Genomic DNA, 20951 nt, shown 5'->3' on the forward strand with positions numbered 1-20951 from the left:
CGATTAATCGTGAATTTTTTTGTTGCAGATTATGGTTATTAATCTAGGAATAAATCACACAACAGAATGATTGCCCAAATTATTGTGATTTTTCATTTAACCATTTTATAATTGTAAATGGCAGTATAGACTGCTTCAGAAGGCCGAAGCTTAAGGCTGCACAATTAATCGAAAATCGAATCGAGATTTGGGCTATAATGCATGTGTGACTTCTACCCGACTGTTCTGCCGAGGGTTCTGACCGTGAAAAGCGGGAGTCACACAGGCATAGACCCTATTACAGGTGAAACAATTACATAATCGTCGAAAGCAAAAGCAAAATTTAGACTTCTTTAACAAATGAATAGGATGCAAAGGTAACTTGCATACATAATATTTAAGCAAATAAATAGAGAACAGGGCTCAAAATTAACCTTTCTCCCCCCACTTCAAGAGTTAGGAGCATCCACCAAAAAATTAATAGTTGAAAACAAAATCAGAAGAGATTTTTAAATATTGTAACATTAAGACATCCATGTGATGACTGTTGTGTTTTACATAGTAACAATTGCTTCATGATTACCTGAAATCATATTTTATTATCATAAAACAAAGGCTTAAAATAGATATGTGATAGGAAATCGATCGCTGTCAATCCTCCTTACTGACCCTTATTTCTCATCATAGCATACAGAGAAACAGTTCAAACTAAAAACACATCATATTTGTAATAAGATTCAGACATGGAAGGAAGGTGGCGGGAACCGGCAAACATTTTAACAAAGATTTAAGGCCCCTCGCGGACGACCGCCGGCGAACAAAACATAAACATAAACACAAACACAAACACAAACACAAATACAAATACAACCATAACACAAGTTCGGGACCGGTCCTCTCTCTTCGACGGTCAGGTCGCTCGTTCCTTTTATATGCTCCCTATCTCCTACGTGATTCGAGCAAAGGGACCCGTGGTGTATGTAGATAGAAGTAGCTTACTCTAAGGTAATAAAAACATAACGCTTCATTGTGTAAGGTCTTTATACACCTCTGAAGATTTTGTTATATTGCATTTCTGACAATAGATCCTCCAAAAATTACATACAGCACCTTTAATTAAAGATGATATAAAAAAACAAAACGGACCAGTGTTTACATTTAGTTAATTTAATTTAAACATTAATTTATTTAACCAATTAAAAATCTTAACGAAATTTCTGTAAATTAAACTACGACTATGCGTTAATGTCCTAAGTACCCGAACTAAAGCTCATCACAAGGTTCATATGTAGCAACTACTTAGTGCAGAGCATGGATGTTGGATGTAGGGGTGCTGCAGGTAGTACAGATCCCCTTATGTCTTCTAAAGTTGCGCAATAGGTAAAAAAACAATCAGAGGATTATTTAATAACTGTGACAGCTCTACATACAAGCAAACACTGAAGACACATAACACATAATGTCACTGAGCATCAGGCAATCATAGACGTACACAAAGTGCTATACACAAACAGATTATTTACCTGGATAGTACAAGACATTAGGCAAGATCTATCCAACAAATTTTGTCTGATATGATGTATTGAGGAGAGTTATTAGAGCTGCTGTTGGGGAGTGAGAGAGATGCGGAGAGAGAGAGAGAGAGAGAGAGAGGGAGAAGATGGAGCAAGTCACGAACAGATTTGATTTATGTCAGTTTTGATCTGTTCAGTAACTCATCTGCTGACATTTCTCTCTCACATCTATTCTCTCTCTGTTTTTAGCAGTGCTGTTGAGAGATAGGCTGCCCTCATTTATCAGCCTGTCAATCCAGCCCTCTATTCCACACCACTGCTCTGACACACTGACTAATGATAACTTGCACTAAAGACACCTTGTTCTCAGCAACACACGCACACACTTTATCATCACTATCACACTAACAGACTGACAAATGAAGTTTCAAAGCAAAGACACCTTGCTCGCTCTCTCTCACCTACGCACAAACGTCAGTCACTCATTTACTACAAACTTCTCTCTAACTACCTTGCAAAGCAGAATTAGTTCCCTAGAGACAATTAGTGAAGATTTTAATGCTATACAACATATTTTGGACGTATCAACATAACTGAGGAAGTGTGGTTATGCATTTTGTCATGTGTTTTTATTTTGAAAGCCTTCATATTTTAAGACCCTGTTAATGTACCGGACAAGTTCTCCATCTAGTGGCAAATCATGGTTGTACAGAAAGACAGCAGTGTTTTGAAGGTACATTATACCCAAACAAAAGAGATTGCCTACATCTGAAGAGGTAGATTTTATATAAGCAACTTCCAAGACAACCAGCAACAGCAAATGCATTTTATGAGAAGTTAAAAGCTGTATATCAGACAAGACAAAGTGCTGAATCCAACAGATCCTCTGTGAAGCCAGAACGCATCATAATATACAAGTAACATAACTGAGTTAGTTCTATTAACTCTGGGTAGGCTTACCTTGAGTTAAGCATTTGAACCACAACTATAACAATCCATGATTAATGGAGCTCCGATATTTCGATTCACCATTGCAACAGCACCAAAAAAAAGCAACTTGGCGGCAGAAAGCGCTTGAGAGCGAGGAACACTTTCCAATCTGCATACAGTGGATTTACTTATGTGCTTTAATGTGTAAATGACTTAAGGAATAAATGAATGAAACAACAGAAAAAGACAAAAAAAATATCATGTTCTCACTCTGCTTCAGTGCTCTACTGATGAGTATGAGACATGATTGTCTATGGGACACTTGTTAATGTTTCAGACTCTCTGGTCAAAGTCAGACTGATCATCAGTTCGAACCCTGCTCGGAGCAGTTTTGGGTAGGATGTCTAAATTAAATGTTCATTACTTTTATCACTTCATTCCTACATTTGTCTGTATTTATTAATTTCTTTATTCATGCACTTTATTTACACAATTTATTAGATAATTTCCTATCCTCCATAGAAAACTACCATTTGTGAGAACATGTAAGGGAAAGAATCTGCTATGATGTACTACATGGCCACGACGGCTGATGTTATTGATGTCAGGATAGATGAGATACATTTTGATATATGTGACCCAGGACAACGAAACCAGCCTTATGGGTCAATTTTTCGAAATTGAGATTTTACATAATCTGAACGCTTTCTATGGATATATGATTTGTTAGAAAAGGACAATATCTGACTGAGATACAACCGTTTAAAACTCAGGAACCTGAGGGTGCAAAAAAATCTAAATATTGAGAAAATTGCCATGAAGTTGTAAATCTGGGGCAATTTAGCAGGCCATCCACTTACAAAAATAAAGTTTTTATATATTTAAGGTAGGAGATTTACTAAATATCTTCATGGAACAGGATCTTCACTTTATATCCTAATGATTTTTGACCTAAAAGAAAAAGCGATAATTTTAACCCTGGCATTGTATTTTGTCTTTTACTAAAAATGTTCCCGTGGTACTTAAGACTGGTTTTTGATCCAGGGTCACATATGTTATTCACTGCAAAGAAAAATGGTACAGTTTTACTACAAATGCACAGGGAAATGACATAATTACACTCGGGACATAAATTTCTCTCCTGAAATCAAAGAACATCCATATGAATGAATGCAGCCTCTTCACAAACAGGATCCTCTATAAAATATGACATTTTAGTCACTGAGATGGTCTCTGTGTGATCAAAATGCGTGCCAAGAATGACAGTATTAATGAATGCATGAGGTACACCACTTGCGCTTTTTAAAGGGGGAGGAGATGGAAAGAAACTCTGGGTTTACCAAAGAAAACCTGCTCCGGACCAGGTTAGGTTCACAGAGTAAGTTACCAAGGTTACTGACTCTGAGTATGTTACCCCTCTTTGGTTTGACATACCTTACATTCTAAAACGGAAAACCCAGAATTTCCCTCATTTCAGGGTTAATATGCTTTTACTCAAGAGTTTTCACTAATCCTCCATTCTAAAACGGGCCCCAGATGTCTGCAAATTTTCAAAAGCCGCAAAGAAGTCTCAGTATTCCCGAAGGGAAATTAAATAACAAAGGCAAACGGGTTGGAACATACACAAATTGGGGCTAAATCGTTTACGTTTAACCAAAAAACAGCTTCAATCAAATGATTTACACTTACATACGATGAAGAATCCACTCATAAAATCATGTGTGTTCAGGTAACTCGGTAACCCTCGACTTCCGGGGGTGTGTCCGTTAAAGAATCGTGCCGGAAGCCAAATTATTCAGTTTAATTGTTTAAGGGTACAAAGTAGACAATTAAAAACAGAACCTTGCCAAGAAACACTGCTCAAACTCAACTTCCCATTATTGGGAAACGCGAATGATGAAATACCCTGATTAACTCTCTATTACACACATAATGTGCATATTTGCTGTTGGTTTTGTAACGGTAACTCTAGGAGTATTTTGTTAATAACAAACTGAATGTGCTTATATTCACCTTTTTTTCTTGAAGTCTCCATGAAGGGCGTATGGAAGCCCGTTTCCGCCAGGATTGGTTTTGAATCATTATTATGACTTACTAATTCTAAAAAAATTCCCAACCCTGGCGGAAACGGGCTTCCATAAGCGCGGCATTACCGCGAGTGACTTCATGTTTAATGCTTCGCACTTCGATTTTGTATTTGTTACTATGTTAGAAAATATTTATGTTTATGGTTATTTTTGTGGGAAAAGGCTGCAACAACGGCAACAGAAAGCTCAGAAAACCTGACGAAAGAGTGTCACCACGTGACACAACAAGAGCGTAAAGCAAATAACATTTAAAGACAGCTCGGTCTTACTTCTGACTACTGAATTCTGCACACCACACAACATATTGTTTACTTCGTTATTTACTTTATTGTTATTGCATACACCACTATTAACACATGAAGCATACATCCAAGTGATTGTAATAATTATTATAATATCAAATTAAGTTTAAGTTACAGTTGCGCTGTATTCAAACATATGTATGGAAAATACACACTATTTAAACGTGTTTTGTATGTAAAATAGCCTATGTATTTAAGTGTATGTTTGGGCAAGTCAGCATGAAGCGTTACCAAAAAGTCACGTTTAACAACACAGCAGCTGTAAAGAAGGTAGTGGCTTGCTAGACTCTACTTCTACTTCATGAAAGGCGGTAACAAAGGGTAACGCGGATATGACACCATTGACAGGAGACTGCACAGCCCCGTGTACCTGTTTGGCGTTTTTCCTATAATTTACAAGTGATTGGAAGTACTCAGCTGGTGATTTTTGGATATTTTACTGCAAAATTCTTACAATCTGCACCTTTAAATTGATTAAGAACAGCTCACATTATTTTATTTAAAGATTATTTATTTTGAAAAGGACACAAATCATAAAATTAGCATCAAATCCGCCGTGAATGCTCAATCGCAATGGGTGTGACGATAATATAGTAATAATGTAAATTTATAATATATTATAGTCTACGTAATCTGTGCTTCCACGCCCACTCGACGCTCATCAAAAGCGCACGCATGCACAGACAACCCCCGAAACTTAGTAACATTTCCTTGAAATGAATTAACCCTGGAACACAACCTGCTCAGGAGCAGGTTATCTTCAGAGAGTGAGTTGCTATGGTTACTTGCATACCCAGAAAGTTACCTCCGCTTTTGGAACCAAAAGTTGAGGTTATCAGCTAACCTACCCTTAAATTTACCAAGGTTTGTCATATAACCAGCTTTCTGGAATATGCCCTGCTTCCAAAAGAGCAAGAACTGTTTAGTAACCTTCTGTGATTTATTCTTAAGCAATCTGGCAAAAACACAGACGTATCCGATTTTTTTAGGTTTTATGGCTTCTGTTCACAAGTTTGCAAACTTTGCATTATATACCTTCTTACCGCAAAGAATAATTGCAGTTTTTAAAAAAGGCCTTGTAAAAAAAGTATTTGTTTTATCTTGTTTTGTAGTGCTTGTGTGATGTCTATTTCGACATTTGCACTTTTGTGCCAGGCCACTTTTGTTTGTAAAATTTCATGCCAAAGAAAACTCCTTACCGCGAGCGTCTTTCGACTTCCTGTTTAAAAGAAATGACGTATTGAGTTGATTGGTCGTATTGAGTTGATAACTGAGTTGATTGGTCAACTCAGTTGCCAAAGAAAAGCACCTGGATAGGTTACTAGATAACAATATTGGATCACTGTTGGCTGTCTCTCACGAAACTCTTCAACACGCTAAAGCTAAGATGCCATCAAAGCTGAAGTGTAATGCAGGAAAGAGACCGGTAGGACCATGATGAGATTAAATTTTTCTTTAAATTGTGATAAGAGAAAAGACTCGAGTGATCGCTGTCCATGCAGCACGATTGCCTACACTGCAAATCGCGCTGCAATTAGAAACCAGCTATTCAGACAGCATTAACACAAAGCACAGGACCTTGTAAAACCAGCTCTCTAAGCTGAGTTGAAAAAGTCTTCTTGGATACGTGAATTACCGTCCCGCAAATGACACGTGGATAATTATTCTACCCGTTATATTAGCAGTTCACCCCGCCCGGATGCAGGACTCTGCGCCCATCTATCGTTTTGCTCGCGGTGAATGAATTCCCGCGTCTCGGCAGAAGATGGCGCCCGCAGCGTTTCCAGTGCCCAGGACATTAAGCTAACTTAAAATTTAAAATGATTTTTTTAAACATAAATAACGTTTCTTATGTGTCCCCACTATCTATTCTTATACTTAACCATGAAATAGGTTAAATCTTACTTGTATTTGCATTTTTTGTGTAATTACATAGTCAATCTATGCTTTTGCATAAAAATATACTATTTTAGATACCTATTACATTTGTAGTTGTGTCCCCAGGTTTTTACTCAGCCCTGTTGCCCTAACACGTCCTCACCTCTGAAAACCTTCAAATGTTCCACAAGACATGTTTTCAGCAGAAAGTTTCATCATCTTGTTCTTTTGAAGGCAATGTGAATAAAAAAAGTGAATTTTCTCAGTATCTTTTTTGTGTGTTTTATGATATTTAAGGTATGAATGGAGAGGGTCCATCCGAGTCCTGTTGCCTAAATTATATTTTGGAAGTTATTTGTTTGTTTAAAAAAATAGGAAATCCACAAAAAAGTTGAAATGTCTTCATGTTATTAGCATTTACATTTATGCATTTGGCAGATGCTTTTATCCAAACCAACTTACATATCATTATACTATTCATTTCTCTTTTTTGTTTCTGAGCATGTGCAGTCGTTGGGATCAAACCCATGACCTTGACTTTGCAGGACCACCCTCTAACCACTTATGGAGCTCACCGACTGTCATCTGAAAGTTAAGATCTTAATTCATCAGCGAGTTATGAAGTCAGTCATTTATTCATTTGTAATTAGTACAGTCTAGTATTAATCCGAAGCACTGATAATCAAATTAATGCTCCAGTCTTGATAAGCCTTGTATAAATGTGTTAAACATAACTTCTCACTAAATACCTCATTACCGAAAATTCTGCAGGACATCGTTTATGAGTATGAATAGTTTTACTTTAAAAGGATAATAGAGACCTTTTGCTGCCCGATAGCCACAAGCTATAGCTACAAACATTAACAAACCAATGTGAGAAAAGAAACGTGTACCCAGAAACCCCTTTTCCTGCTGTATGGACACAGCAGTATGTATCATTGGGTGAACAGTTGCCTCTTTATCAAAAATGTATTACAACAAACTTCCTTCTCCTTTTTGATAGCCAATATCTGAAGCAACATCATATGACATTAACAACAAAAGTCTCATCCTACAAAGATCTGGATTCAAATGGACATTTAAAGAAACATTAGTAAGAAAAATAATTGAACACTCAATACAACAAATCAGTTTTGAAAGGTTAAGTTTTTACATATGGAATAGAGTAAGTGGAACAACATTAGTTGGAAGCATATAATCGGGTGTCAAAATAACATACCTCTCCAACTTTTTACAAATTAAAAAAAAAACTCCGTTAAAGAACATAAGCAGTGACATTAAATAATTATTTTGATAATTTTACATGACATGAAAAACAATGCTTGCGACTTTTGTAAAAGTAGAGAAAAAGAGAAAATTTGGGTATGCAAGCAAATTGAGAGCACGTGGCTGAAATCCAGGATTATCTCACATTACTGCACCTTTTCATATAACCTCTAATAACAACGCATACACGTATTTAACAATCACCATCTCAGTACAGAAAGGTTGAAGCATGCAAGTTCTCAGTTCATTTTTGTTGTTGTCTTTGGCTTGTCAAATCAACATTGATTCTTGAGAGAATACAGTATGGGGATATTGAAATAACATCTCGGTAACTAATGACAATCTTAGTTTATGTTTACAAGAGATTGTTTCAAAGAACAGAGCTCAGAATGTCCATGCAACATTACAGATGTTCAACAAACCCTGAATTTACAAGATTTCAAGAAATAATTCACAACCTCATTTTACACAGAATTACAAAAATCTTTACATAGATGCTACAGCACTCCCATGACCTCCGATTAACCAGTGTGCTGTCACACCCTCAAAGGATCCACGCAAACATGATTTTGTAAAAACAGGAAATTAAGTCTTAAAAATTGAGCTAAACAATTAAGTATTCCGTGTTACAAAACTAATAGTATAACATTTAGCTGAAGGGGAAAAAAACATGGGTCTCCTGAACCTGCACAATAGAATTTGCTAAAAGCTTTAGTAATTGTGTCCAGAACTTCAGAATAAAGACGTTCCTGAAACCCCAGGTGTAGCTCAAGACCACAGGAGAATATTTTCTATATGCAGAATACCTTTTATCAATAGGTGTTACAAGATAAAATACTTTCTATATTCAATTAACATGATCAGACGTCTAAATTCTTGAAACCTTTCTTGTAAAAATAAAGCATAGCCATAATGACAGAACAAAAATAAAAGTTCTTAAAGAAAACAGCATACAAAGAGTGCAGTATGTTAGACCTCATACGTCCTAAACACTTAAAAGTGTGAGCTAAACTGAGCCTGCAAAACACATTTAATCCGATTCAAAACTAGACAATTAAAGCCCCCGAAATGTGGTACTTTAAAAAAAATAGTCCTGGGGCAAAAAAAAGACAAGACAGGATTCCTTTCAGATTAATGGTCTGAGTATAATGTACAGTGGGCTGAATGCAGCCCTTTCAACAACCTCTGAAATGGTGAGTCCCATTGGGCAGATGCCACACTGAAGCGGGGTTTAATGATTGGACTGAGGGCACATAACAGCCACGTTTGTACTTATTTATATCCCTGCTGGTTCCAGGCCTGGCCGTAGACGCCATAAGTGGGCACCTGCCAACCGTTGGGAACGTACTGACCCATCTGCTGACCGTTGCCGTATGACTGACCCCATTGTCCGTAAGGCTGGGCCGCATAGGTCGGTTTATTCTGCTGTGGCATGGAAAATAAGACAGTTAGGAGGTTCCCGTCACATGCAAGAAGGTATAGTAAACACATGAAAGGTGCCAATCAAGGTAAAGTGGTACCTGGGGCATCTGCATCTGTTGCATTGATCTCATATCAGCGGTTTCTTTGCCCCAGTAGCATTTCACCGTGTTGCCCTCAATGCAGGTCCCATTTACGGACACTATGGCATGGGCGGCACCCTCGTGAGAGTCAAACCTGGCAAAGAGGAAGCAAAATGCATTTTTCACACAATAAATGGCACAAGAATAGCTTTGAGTCACACAACTAGTATTTCATACCTCACAAATGAGTAGCCTTTTTCTGGGAAGACCCTGATCTCCATTATCTGCCCGAATGGTGAGAAAGTCTGTCTCATCAGCTGATCTACAGCAGAGGAGAAAAAAAACACTTAGATCTTTCAAATCGCATGGGGGTGTCTTTGGATAAAAGAAATTTATACAAACCTGAAAGGCCAGTAGCAATTCCACCACAATACACAGTGCAGTTACTTGGACTTGACTGGTTCAGAACCTCCTCATAGGACAAGTGTTTGCTGCTAGCTGCACGAGAGGACAGACAATATTTATATTTTATCAAAAATTCTCAATGTGTTCCCCAAAGAACCGATCACTAGACATTTTGTGACTATATCATTTCTGCTATTTCCTAACTACTAAATGAAACATGATTATGACACTAAACTAATCAATTCCAGTTAAACCGACTTACTTTCATTATTTGGTTTGGGAGCGGATGGCTTCCTTGTGGCCCAGTTTGTTCTGATCTGTCTTCCACCCAGCCATTGGCCGTTCATTTGCTGAATGGCACTCTCTGCATCCTATGAGAGACAACAACATAAAAAGTGAACAATAAGAAAATAGAAGCACATTCAATAATGTCACAAGCATAACTGTCACTATGGCCATATGCAAACTCTCACCCATTTATTAATGAAGGAGATAAAACCGTATCCTTTAGATTTTCCAGTAGCCAGATCCTTCACCACACGGGCATCACTGAATGTACCAAATGTTACATTAAAATACAGATTTTTTTTTTAAGAGATTTTGAAATGCTTTATCAAATTGTGCCACTTACGATATCTTTCCAAATGGAGCAAAGGCTGCTCTGACATCATCTGTCGAGATTTCTGGACTCAGGTCACCAACAAACACATGGAAATGATCTACGATAATAATTTGAAGGGAAAACATAAGGGAATCTCAAACCACACAGCATGAGAGAAATAATCCACATTATACACTTAGAGGCAAGTACATCCTTTCAGTAATAAAATCCATGCATCAGTCAAACTAACATGCTTTTTAACAGGACACTTACTGCTTGTGTCTTTCTTCTGACTGCTTGGTGTTGAGGCCCAGTTAACTTTCATATCCTGTGAGGAACAGCAGAGGAGAAAGATGGAAGAGTGAAAAAAACAAAAACTACAGTCGCCTGCATGTAAGCCGCATTTTATGACTTCTCTCCAAACACAGAAACAATAATCGGACAAAATGGCGATCCGTCATGTTCTAATTCAAAAAAGAATGGTGACTTTAAACAAACCAGATTCTGAAATTATTTTCTACATAGTAAAAAAAATTCTAAATAGCAAGAGACTTACAACAGAGTGACATTATCAACTTGTATTACTCCTCAAATGGTCCTTCATTACCTGTTGAGGATAAAATATTTGCACTGAATATATTTTCTCCAAGGCTTTTCTAAAGCTGAAGGCCTGGTATAGGTGCAAACGATGATAAAGCAAAGCTAGATGTTAAGTGGAGGACGTGACGAGGGACTGAAAAAAGGAATGTTCAACTTGAACCCAAGCGATGGATGATCGGAGTACGTTTTTGTGACATGGTAGAATCATGTGGCACTCCAATGGACATATAAAAGCTTCAGACATGCTCAAAGTTAGATTTGATTTCCTTAAGAGATACAGAAACAATATAGGCCATAATCTGTATACTAGTACATATTCACATTTATAGTTCAATACGCTTTCCTTAGTCCTACAGTCTAAAACTTTAAAAACACCTTTGAGACCGTTACATCCAGGGTAGCCAATCCTGCTCCTGCACGGCTACCTTCCTCAGTCCAGGCCGTGTTTGAAATCACCCCATGCCCTCATTCACTTTTCCTTATGCTGGAAGTGCGCAGCGGGCAAGACAGAGGACTTCCATTCAGAGTAATGGAAGGAATGTAGTTGCAAGCTGTCGGGTGTACATCGATTGTACATCAACGATTGTGCATCATGGGATTAAATGAGTGCACTCGATAATGCCAGCTGTGGTTTCGGATCGTGCTAAAAATGACCATCCCCTCCAATAGTGCACTATATTAAGATACAGGGTGCCAATTCAAACGCAAGATCACCCTGCATACCAATTTACCACCCATCCTTAACAGAATTTATATTAGTTGTATGTCATAGTATGTAGAAATAAGTATCCTTAAAGGACCCGGTTGGTATACTATTTCTGGTTAAGATCAAAGTGGTGATACACAACTCAAAAATACTAAATTTGACCACGTTGTAAACATAACATAAGAAAAAGGCATACAATTAAATATATATCCTTTCATTTGAACAAAAACAGTACTTACAGTTGGAGTATGAAATATTGTAAGTTCAGAGGGCATGAACGACCAATTTGAGTATTTACAAGTAGGAAACTGTGATACACAAGTGGCAATGTCATACAAAGCATAGATTAACCAACATGGTGGAAAGCAAATCTATTGGCAATGGTAATGATTGAATTTGCAATGGTATTTTAGTTTTACATTTCAATCATTTTAAAGACTATGGAATTTATGATAACATTTCTTTATAGGCCAAATTTGTTGTATAGATGAATGTTGTATTGAATTAAAAATGAAGCCCACAGAAAAACTGGAGGTTACGTTTTCCCTCGTTTTGTTTCACACTACTTCCGGGTAATTTTCCCTGTGCTGTACAAGCTCGAATCTGATTTAAGATATGCACTTGAAGGCAAATTTGGACAAAACATCTATAATTAGTTAGATCTCCCATCAAACACACCCGAACCAGCTATTCAAGCTGTGTAGGATTACATTAGGCAGGTGTGTGACCAAGGTTAAAACTAAACTCTGGAGGGTAGGTAGACCTCCAGCAGCAGGGTTAAGATTTACGGCTACTCGTAGATGCAAAAATCTTTGGAATAAATAAAGATTTGCATGTATCAAATGGTTGATAAGAACTGTTTAAACATAATGTAGTGGAACAACTTACCTGTAAACACACAGTTACTACTACTACACGCATGTTTAGGACCTATAGCTTCATTTCATCCTATATCCATTCAACTCTTGTAGGTGTGCGTCAATGTGCGGGTACACATCTTACCTTTCCCAAGATCTTCCTGCCATTCATGGCAGCCAGTGCAGCAGCAGCGTGTCTGTTCTCATAAAACTCCACAAAGCAGTACGGGTCGTTTCCAGCCGTCTGAAAAACACAAGACAATGTGGAATAAACTCTGATCCCCTTAACTGTATGCCGAAAAAATGCTAAATATCCATGCGCTTTAAAACTCACATCAATGATCATTTTACAGCTTTTGCAGGGACCGATCTGGGAGAACACTTGCAGGATGAGGGCCTCCGTAACGTCTCTGGAGAGGTTCCCGACATACCTTAATATCACAGAAAATAACAGGAAGCTGAAACCCAGTCATAGTGCGTTGCGCTTTTCTCCATCTTTCACGCCAGCAGCGGGTTCCGCGGAACTCATTTCTGCCACGTTTTCAGCGCACGTTAGCCAACAGCTAACGCGATCCTAAAGCTAATCTACGAGCATAACCACTGACTGTGAACTCAACGTCTTTCTGAATAAACATCTTACAACAGGGGAAATACGGATAGGGATCCCATGGAGCATATAGCAACATTTAAATGCTCTTTTTAAACATTAGTTCACCGGGCTACAGCAACCCAAAGCTACAAACGGAAATGGCTTGCCAATTGGCGCTGCAGTAAACGCTACAACTAATACGAACAGACCATTCCTGTGGGTTTAACTCAATAAGTCAAAATTTCACATTAGCTCGGAAAACACGCTCTTGTGCGGAGCCATCCCTAATGGGGTCGGTTCCGCTGCCCCAGTTTGGTGTTGGTGTAACCGGCTTGGGCTATAGTGACTTGAAAGCGTGGACGCCATTTTTACATTTAATGTGAAATCACACTAAGAATGATAAATAAGCTCATATTCTCGATCTTATCGTGTTAAGTGTGGCGCACTATATCATAGCGCCGCTCCGATAAACGTGTTTAAACACGAGTTTCGTTTCGTTTCCTTTAGCGGCCGACTAAACTACCACAGCACTTACAATGTCTTGGGCTGGTCCTCGTCCATCATCATCATCATCATGCTGGTGGGAAAATGTCAAGGCTTCGATATAAATATATTTGTTTCTATGGCTCGGACGGATAAAGTCTGTTAGATTTGAACTTGTGTTAGTTAACGCGAATTTACTGGAATAACTTCCTCTGACGTTATTCGTGAAACGTCATCACACGACGTTGGGGGAGTTCTTCTTTAGCTGTTGATACTCCTAAAAAAAGACTAGCTACTGCCCCCTGTCGGATCAGATTACGTACTCGCGACTTGTTTTGTGTTGAAAACTCATTATACACCAGCACACTCGGAAAACATGCATTATTGATTTAGCATTTTCATATCTGTACATTATACAAAATGCAGGGATTTTCCGCACTATTTGGTATTCTATAAGATTTTATTAACGACAAACAAAATCATAACTGCAATGTAGCACATCTGAAACGAATCAGGCACAATGCTCTGGTCCAATCACATGTGTGAGAGCTGCGAGGGGCGTGTTCATACTACACATTCACAGCCACACAGATGCTGCCTGCTCGTGCCGGGAAGATGGCGGAGAAAGGAGACGGCCATCTGAATCAAACGAACAGAGCAGTCCTATGATTTCACGAGGTCTACTGAAAAGCATTTGTGTAGTTTGGTGAGTAGAAATAGGGTGTGCAGCTATTTACTGATGTTTGCTCATCTCGACGTTTAGCCGATTAACAATCGGACGTTAAAACGGTGGGTTAAGTTACCATACGGCTCCTGATGGCTATCACCGACTGAGTAATCGAGGGATAGATTGATCGATGTATGTGGAATAAACAAGCCTCAAATTGTATCACTTTATAAACCAACACTGCAACACTATATTGTTGTTTTTTAACACGCATGAGATTAAACGTAACCGTATTTTAACGAAGTTTTGCTAGCCACCAATTAGCAAGGGCCTTGCGGGGCTTATGATTGTTGCGTTTGACTGTTATTTTAGGAAAGCATAATGTTAATTAAGTTAGGCACAGTATCGTTATTTATCTCGTATATTACGACCACTTTTATAAAACTTGAAGTTTATTCAGACACTTAGCGCAAATGCGTAAAATGTCAATGCATTAACATGTATCTTATGGTATTTTTGGTAACTCTTTTTCCTTTTTTTAGGTCCGGCAGAAGATTTGGCGTGCCAGGATGGACAGTGCTTAGATGTGGGCAACGTTTAAGCTGAATGCATTGTGATTTCCAATAATTGAGACAGTGACTTCTAAAAAGCTGTCTACATTAATGAAAAGAACAATGTAGTCAGCTTAGCATATTCAACAATGTACATGAATATTATTAAATTGATGTGTTGAGCGGTGTTATGAACTTGTGCATGTGGTAGGGGTGCCATTTATTTTAGCTTAAAAGTTATACTCCGGCAGATCCCTTCCCAGTTGCATTCTCTTATAGTGTTCGATATAGGGTTTTCTTTTATTAGAAATTCATTATGGATGTGAATGATTTTTTACCACCCCTCCCCTTGGAGCCCCCGGAATCGGTATTGGCAGAAAACGATTTCTTTAACATGCCTCCACCACCTCCCCTGCAAACGTCCAGTGACGCAGAGGAAATGGACGTTAGCTCTGGTGGTGATGGACAACAACACGCCCCAGCAGTGGACGGGGACGAAAAGCTCCTCCTCAACAAGCGTACGTTGACTTTTAGTAGCTGCCCATCAGATAACCCTGACCCCATGGGCAGGTGCCCTAGAACCGCTCGCCATGCTCCCCCGCTTTCCAAGTTCCTACCTGATCTCAAGCTTCTCAAAGACGTAAAGATCCGTGTAAGTTTCAATGACACCAGTAAAAGCAAGGACAGAAAAGTGTTGTACACTGGTTTGGGGCAGGTTAGCGATGACCAGATCCTAGAGAGCCTGAATGGTGAACTGGATGATTGTTTAGAGCAGGGAAGTGTGCCAAGCAGCTCAGGCCAGAGCTACAAAGCTCTAAGTTTAGCTAGAAACCGTTTCGAGATGGAGGCCGAGCAGGAGAACAAGGTCGAATTTGCTGTGCTAGATGACTTGGAAGATTTCAGTGAGAACTTTCTGGAAGCGGAAGATGGAGACCCGAGCGGTTTCAGGTCTGAGATGATTGTTCAACAGGAGCAAGTGCACGAGGAGGACCTGAGTTACTCATATGAGGTAAGAGAACCGCATCATTTTATTATGACCTTAGGTTTTGGTCGTGTTGTATTTCTGCTGATGTTGCAAGCTTTTCAAAGCTAAATGTTCATAATTCAAAAACATGACTACAATTAAAGCACATGTCTTTTGGTCACTAAGAGGGATCCTGGAGTGTCAAGAGGTGGTCCATTAAGAAGAACATTTGAATTACAGCTTACAAAGTGGGCTTGATTCAAATTGGCTTCTCCTTGTACATTTAGTTGAAGTGCCAGTTACTAAACCAGCTGCTCTTCCAGGAGGACTTTGACAATGATGTAGATGCCCTGCTGGAGGAAGGTATGCCCATGCCCAAAAAAAGACGTCTGGCTGAAGACCGGTACACTGGAGACAGTGATCACAATTCAGATGGGGAGGCAGGAGTTCAGCCCATGATGACCAAAATTAAAACCGTTCTCAAGAGTGAGTCCCAGAAACCCTTGTGATAGAGTCTAAAGTGCATTCAGAAATGAAAAGTCTGTTATATGTTCAAAAGTGGCTTATACGCCAAAGTAGGCACCCATGATGATGAGACTTGTTTTCCGCAGGTCGTGGACGCCCACCGACTGAACCATTACCTGATGGATGGATCATGACATTCCATAACTCTGGCATTCCAGTCTACCTCCACCGGGAAACGAGAGTTGTGACCTGGTCTAGACCTTACTTCCTTGGAACAGGAAGCATTAGGGTAAACCATTAGATCTAACATCTGCGAGTTTCATGATGGAATTTCTATTGTCGCATAATTGCTACTTGCTACATTCATTTATTTTTAATACATTACCTCATCTTTCTCCCTACTAGAAACATGACCCACCAACCAATAGCATTCCCTGCTTGCACTACAAAAAAATGAAGGATCAAGAGGAAAGGGAACATAACGGAGAGGTGACTCCAAACGCAGAGGTGTCTCCGGTGAAACCAGGGGAAGAGACTGTTTCGCTTGAGAGAGCCGATGAGCCCGACTCTACTGCCACAGAAGAGCCAACATTAGAGGGTCCAGAGCCAGCAGCGTCTTCAGTCAGGAAGGACAGTCATGGCAGTGATGCTGCACAGGGAGCTCTAGGCCAGGTCCGAGCCAAGGTGGAGGTCTGCAAAGATGAGTCTGTTGGTAAGAGGATGAGACTATATTGTACTTTTAAACACTTTTCCCAAATGCATAGTGAATCTATCCATGTTTATTTTATTTTAACCCAGAAATTGAGGAGTTCAGAAGCTACTTGGAGAAGTGCTTTGATTTTGAGCAAGTGACTGTGAAGAAGTTTCGAACGTGGGCCGAGCGCAGGCAATTCAACAGGGACATGAAGAGAAAGCAAGCTGAATCTGAGAGGCCCATCCTACCGGCCAATCAGAAGCTCATCACACTGTCTGTGCAGGATACGCCCACAAAGAAAGGTAACTGAGAATTATTTACTTCATAAATTAAATAGTGCAAAATATGTTTGTTTCCTCAGGACGGACTGTGTTTGTCTTTCAGAGTTCATCATCAACCCCAATGGGAAATCTGAAGTTTGCATTTTGCACGAGTATATGCAAAGAGTGCTGAAAGTGCGACCAGTTTACAACTTTTTTGAATGTGGTAAGTGTGGCATAATGTTTATGAAGGCTGGTTGTTGTGGATCTATGGTAGGACAAGCCTTGCTCGGCAAGAAGAGTTGTTTGTGATTTTATTAATATAAATAATATTCAATTACTGATTTGGTTAAATGGATTTTTGGTTTTAGGCTTAACATGATTAAGAACATCTGGTGGTAAATGCTGTAGTGTTTTTAAATCAGGCAAACATCCATGATTTTGTACTTCATGTCCACTGTCTTGAAAATACATTTTGTGGATTATGATGTGGATTATTTAATGAGGAAGGGAATTAATATTTAGCACTATAGTTAATTAAAATGTTGCTTTCTTTTCCTAGAAAACCCAAGTGAACCCTTCGGAGCATCAGTCATTATAGACGGTGTTACATACGGCACAGGAACAGCTAGCAGTAAAAAACTTGCCAAGAATAAAGCTGGTACCTCCTCCATCTTCATTCTTGTCCTTAAAGGGATAGTTCACATCTTCACAAGCCTCATGTCTCGTTCAAATCTCCTACAAATAATTGTTTCATGTAGTCTAAGCTGTTTCTATACATAAAGAGACGAGGACACATGACTTTTGTGACAAGGTTTTTATATTTGAACTATAGATGTTTATCGGACACACGCTTGCCCCGAAGTTAACCTCCAGAGGTTTACCGGAAGTTAAGTTTGGGTCACATAATGCTCATGTTGTTGGTGCTAAAGGTGAACTATCCTTTTAAGATGAGGAAGAATACATTTGCCATATAACAGATTACTTAAAATCTTCATATACTGGTTTAAGTAAGCATTTAAATTGTCATGCTTCTCCCTGGCAGCTCGAGCAACACTGGAGATCCTCATTCCTGACTTCGTGAAACAAACATCTGAGGAGAAACCTGTAGGAGATGAGCTTGAGGTACCTTTCTTTTTTATGCTCCCTGATTTAGTTGGAAAAAATTAGATTAGATCTCTAATGCAGAAATCGTGTTTGTTGATTGTTCATTTATTGGTGAAGCAAAGTCATGTTTTCATTTCTTGTCCCACAGTATTTTAATCATATCAGTATTGAAGATTCAAGGGTGTATGAGCTGACCAACAAAGCAGGTTTACTCTCACCATATCAGATCCTCCATGAGTGCCTTAAGAGGTATGGGATGATGTAGAGAGTAGACCGTAATTGACTACACCAGTTATATAATACACCAGATTGTGAGTTTGTCAAATGTGTCTGAATGGAAGGCTGTCGCTGTCTGATCCATAGAAACCATGGAATGGGTGACACCAGCATCAAGTTTGAAGTGATCCCAGGAAAGAACCAGAAGAGTGAATACGTCATGACATGTGGGAAACACACTGTTCGTGGCTGGTGTGAGTATGCATGCTTGAAACGGATCGAAAACAAGTTTTTACCGTCTTAATCTAATTGAAGCTTCAGCAGGACTGTCCCAACCGTTGAAACGTAGCCAAACATTGATACAACCACATTTTCTTCTGTAGGTAAGAATAAGAGGGTGGGGAAGCAGCTGGCATCACAAAAGATTCTCCAAATGCTTCATCCTCATGTGAAGAACTGGGGCTCGCTGTTGCGCATGTATGGCAGAGAAAGCAATAAGATGGTCAAAAAGGTTAGTGCTCTCTTTTATCTATTACATATCTTTCATTAAACACCTCAGTATGCTTGTTAATTGATTTATGACATGTCATTGAGAAATTTGCACTATTTTCAGGAAAACTCTGATAAGAGTGTGATTGAGCTTCAGCAGTTTGCCAAAAAGAACAAGCCAAACCTTCACATCCTCAACAAACTACGCGAGGAGATGATGAAACTAGCTCGAGATAGGGTACGGATACATAAATGAAACGCAGATAATTTTAATAGCTCTCTAGACTTTATGCGTTCTATACATATATGCAAACTTTTAAAAGAAACCGTTCACCCAAAAATGTTAATTCTGTCTTCATTTACTCACCCTCAAGTTGTTCCAAATCTGTTTACATTTCTTTGTTCTGATGAACACAGAAAAAATCTATTTTGAAGAATGCTTTGTAACCAAAAGGTTATTTGTCACCATTGACTACTGTAGTAGGAACATTTGCTTTATTAATTTCTTTGTTCTGTTGAACACAAGATTTGAAGAATGTATGAAAGCATACAGTTCTTGGGCAATTTTGACTACCATTGTAGTTTTTCTTAGTATGGTAGTCAATGGTGGCCAAGAACTGTTTGGTAACGAGCATTCTTCCAAAAAAATGTCTTTGAATGTCTTGAAACTTGTACAGATTTGGAACAATTCGAGGGTGAGTAAATGACAGAATTTTCATTTATGGGTAAACTTGTACTTAAAGTGGTTTATTTTATTATATAGGGAATAACAGTTTCTGTTTGTGGCCCATTTTACCTTTGTTATTTTAATTTCAGGAGGAAGCAAGAAAGAAGCCCAAAATGACTATAATGGAGTCAGCTCAACCCGGCAGTGAACCTCTGTGTACCGTCGACGTTTAACAAGGCCTTGCCATGATAGCAGATAGCACTGACCAATGGTAATAGTTTTAACAAATGTGTAATGCACCATTACTGAATTATTCATTACTTTTGGCAATACTAGTTACATTTTATCAGAATTATTAGTGCAACTCCTCACAAATATGTCTATAATTTATGGGTTTACTAACAGTCATAAAAACACTATGAAAAGTCGAAAAGCATTCAAAAATACCTCCAGATGCACTTCTGCACTGATAAGTGCAAATTTAATCACTTGATTTGGCGGATGACAAAAAAGTTTCTATGAATCGAAGTAAACCGTAAATATGTATGTTGAATAAGTGTTACAGATGCTTGCTTTTAAGTTTGTGGCTTTTAGATGTTGTCAATAAAAACAAAATTGTTACTCCCTTTTTAAAATAAAGAGCAAATAAATTATTTTCCTATTTACTACATATCAGAAATATAGAAGCTATGTGTCCATTTCAATCAATGGTTCCTTCTTAGGATTTCTTTCTGAACGTGTGTTTGCCTCAGTGGCATGCAGAAATGGTCAATCTTGTTTTTTTACTAACAGTGCATGCAATCCTTTCTGGAAAATTAGGGTTTATATACTTTAAAGTGCATTTTGTTCAGTGGACAGGGTCATCTTTATTGACATGTGAAATATACAAGTATTTCTTTCTAAAGCATTTAGTGTGCACACGTCTCCTTCAACTGCTGTTAAGTTATGCACTATTTGCTTGTATGAAGTGTACAACATTATTTGAATGGAGTGATTCAAACCTAGGGTCAATTTGACTAGTTGCTCTGCTTGTTTACGAAGCACAAGTGTTTGAGGAACAAGACATCAGGGAGGATTTTAGTGCGTTTTACATTTGTCATGCTTTGATATTATCCTAACCCTTGCTTTAGAGACTGGCTGGTACTTTTTAGTTGGGACAGAATAGTGTTTGT

General features: G+C 38.6%; 2 protein-coding genes across 4 annotated transcripts; one reads left to right on the top strand and one right to left on the bottom strand.

The window, feature by feature from the left end:
* Window positions 1–7817: 7817 nt before the first annotated feature.
* On the bottom strand, window positions 7818–13957 carry tia1l (cytotoxic granule-associated RNA binding protein 1, like). 3 transcript variants are annotated; one of them, XM_056746537.1, is made up of 11 exons: window positions 13752–13957; window positions 12962–13058; window positions 12773–12871; window positions 10738–10792; window positions 10495–10582; window positions 10337–10412; window positions 10126–10234; window positions 9861–9956; window positions 9696–9780; window positions 9477–9612; window positions 7818–9381 (listed from the first exon to the last, which is right to left on the bottom strand). In XM_056746537.1, the coding sequence occupies exons 1-11, from the start codon at window positions 13790–13792 to the stop codon at window positions 9229–9231; spliced, it is 1035 nt and encodes a 344-aa protein (XP_056602515.1). In that variant the 5' UTR covers window positions 13793–13957; the 3' UTR covers window positions 7818–9228. The 3 variants fall into 3 exon arrangements, with proteins under 3 accessions (XP_056602515.1, XP_056602514.1, XP_056602513.1); XM_056746536.1 differs by having other exon boundaries at window positions 7818–9378; window positions 12773–13058; XM_056746535.1 differs by having other exon boundaries at window positions 12773–13058.
* A 328-nt stretch (window positions 13958–14285) lies between these two features.
* On the top strand, window positions 14286–20432 carry dgcr8 (DGCR8 microprocessor complex subunit). The gene is made up of 14 exons (XM_056746154.1): window positions 14286–14405; window positions 14909–15926; window positions 16205–16367; window positions 16493–16635; window positions 16752–17058; window positions 17145–17342; window positions 17425–17526; window positions 17863–17961; window positions 18346–18425; window positions 18556–18656; window positions 18771–18877; window positions 19007–19134; window positions 19237–19350; window positions 19929–20432. Exons 2-14 carry the CDS (start codon window positions 15234–15236, stop codon window positions 20010–20012), a joined length of 2319 nt encoding a protein of 772 aa, XP_056602132.1. The 5' UTR covers window positions 14286–14405; window positions 14909–15233; the 3' UTR covers window positions 20013–20432.
* Window positions 20433–20951: the final 519 nt, after the last annotated feature.

Source organism: Triplophysa dalaica, chromosome 4 (assembly GCF_015846415.1).
Source record: "Triplophysa dalaica isolate WHDGS20190420 chromosome 4, ASM1584641v1, whole genome shotgun sequence".
In the NCBI taxonomy this organism is placed as follows: domain Eukaryota; kingdom Metazoa; phylum Chordata; class Actinopteri; order Cypriniformes; family Nemacheilidae; genus Triplophysa; species Triplophysa dalaica.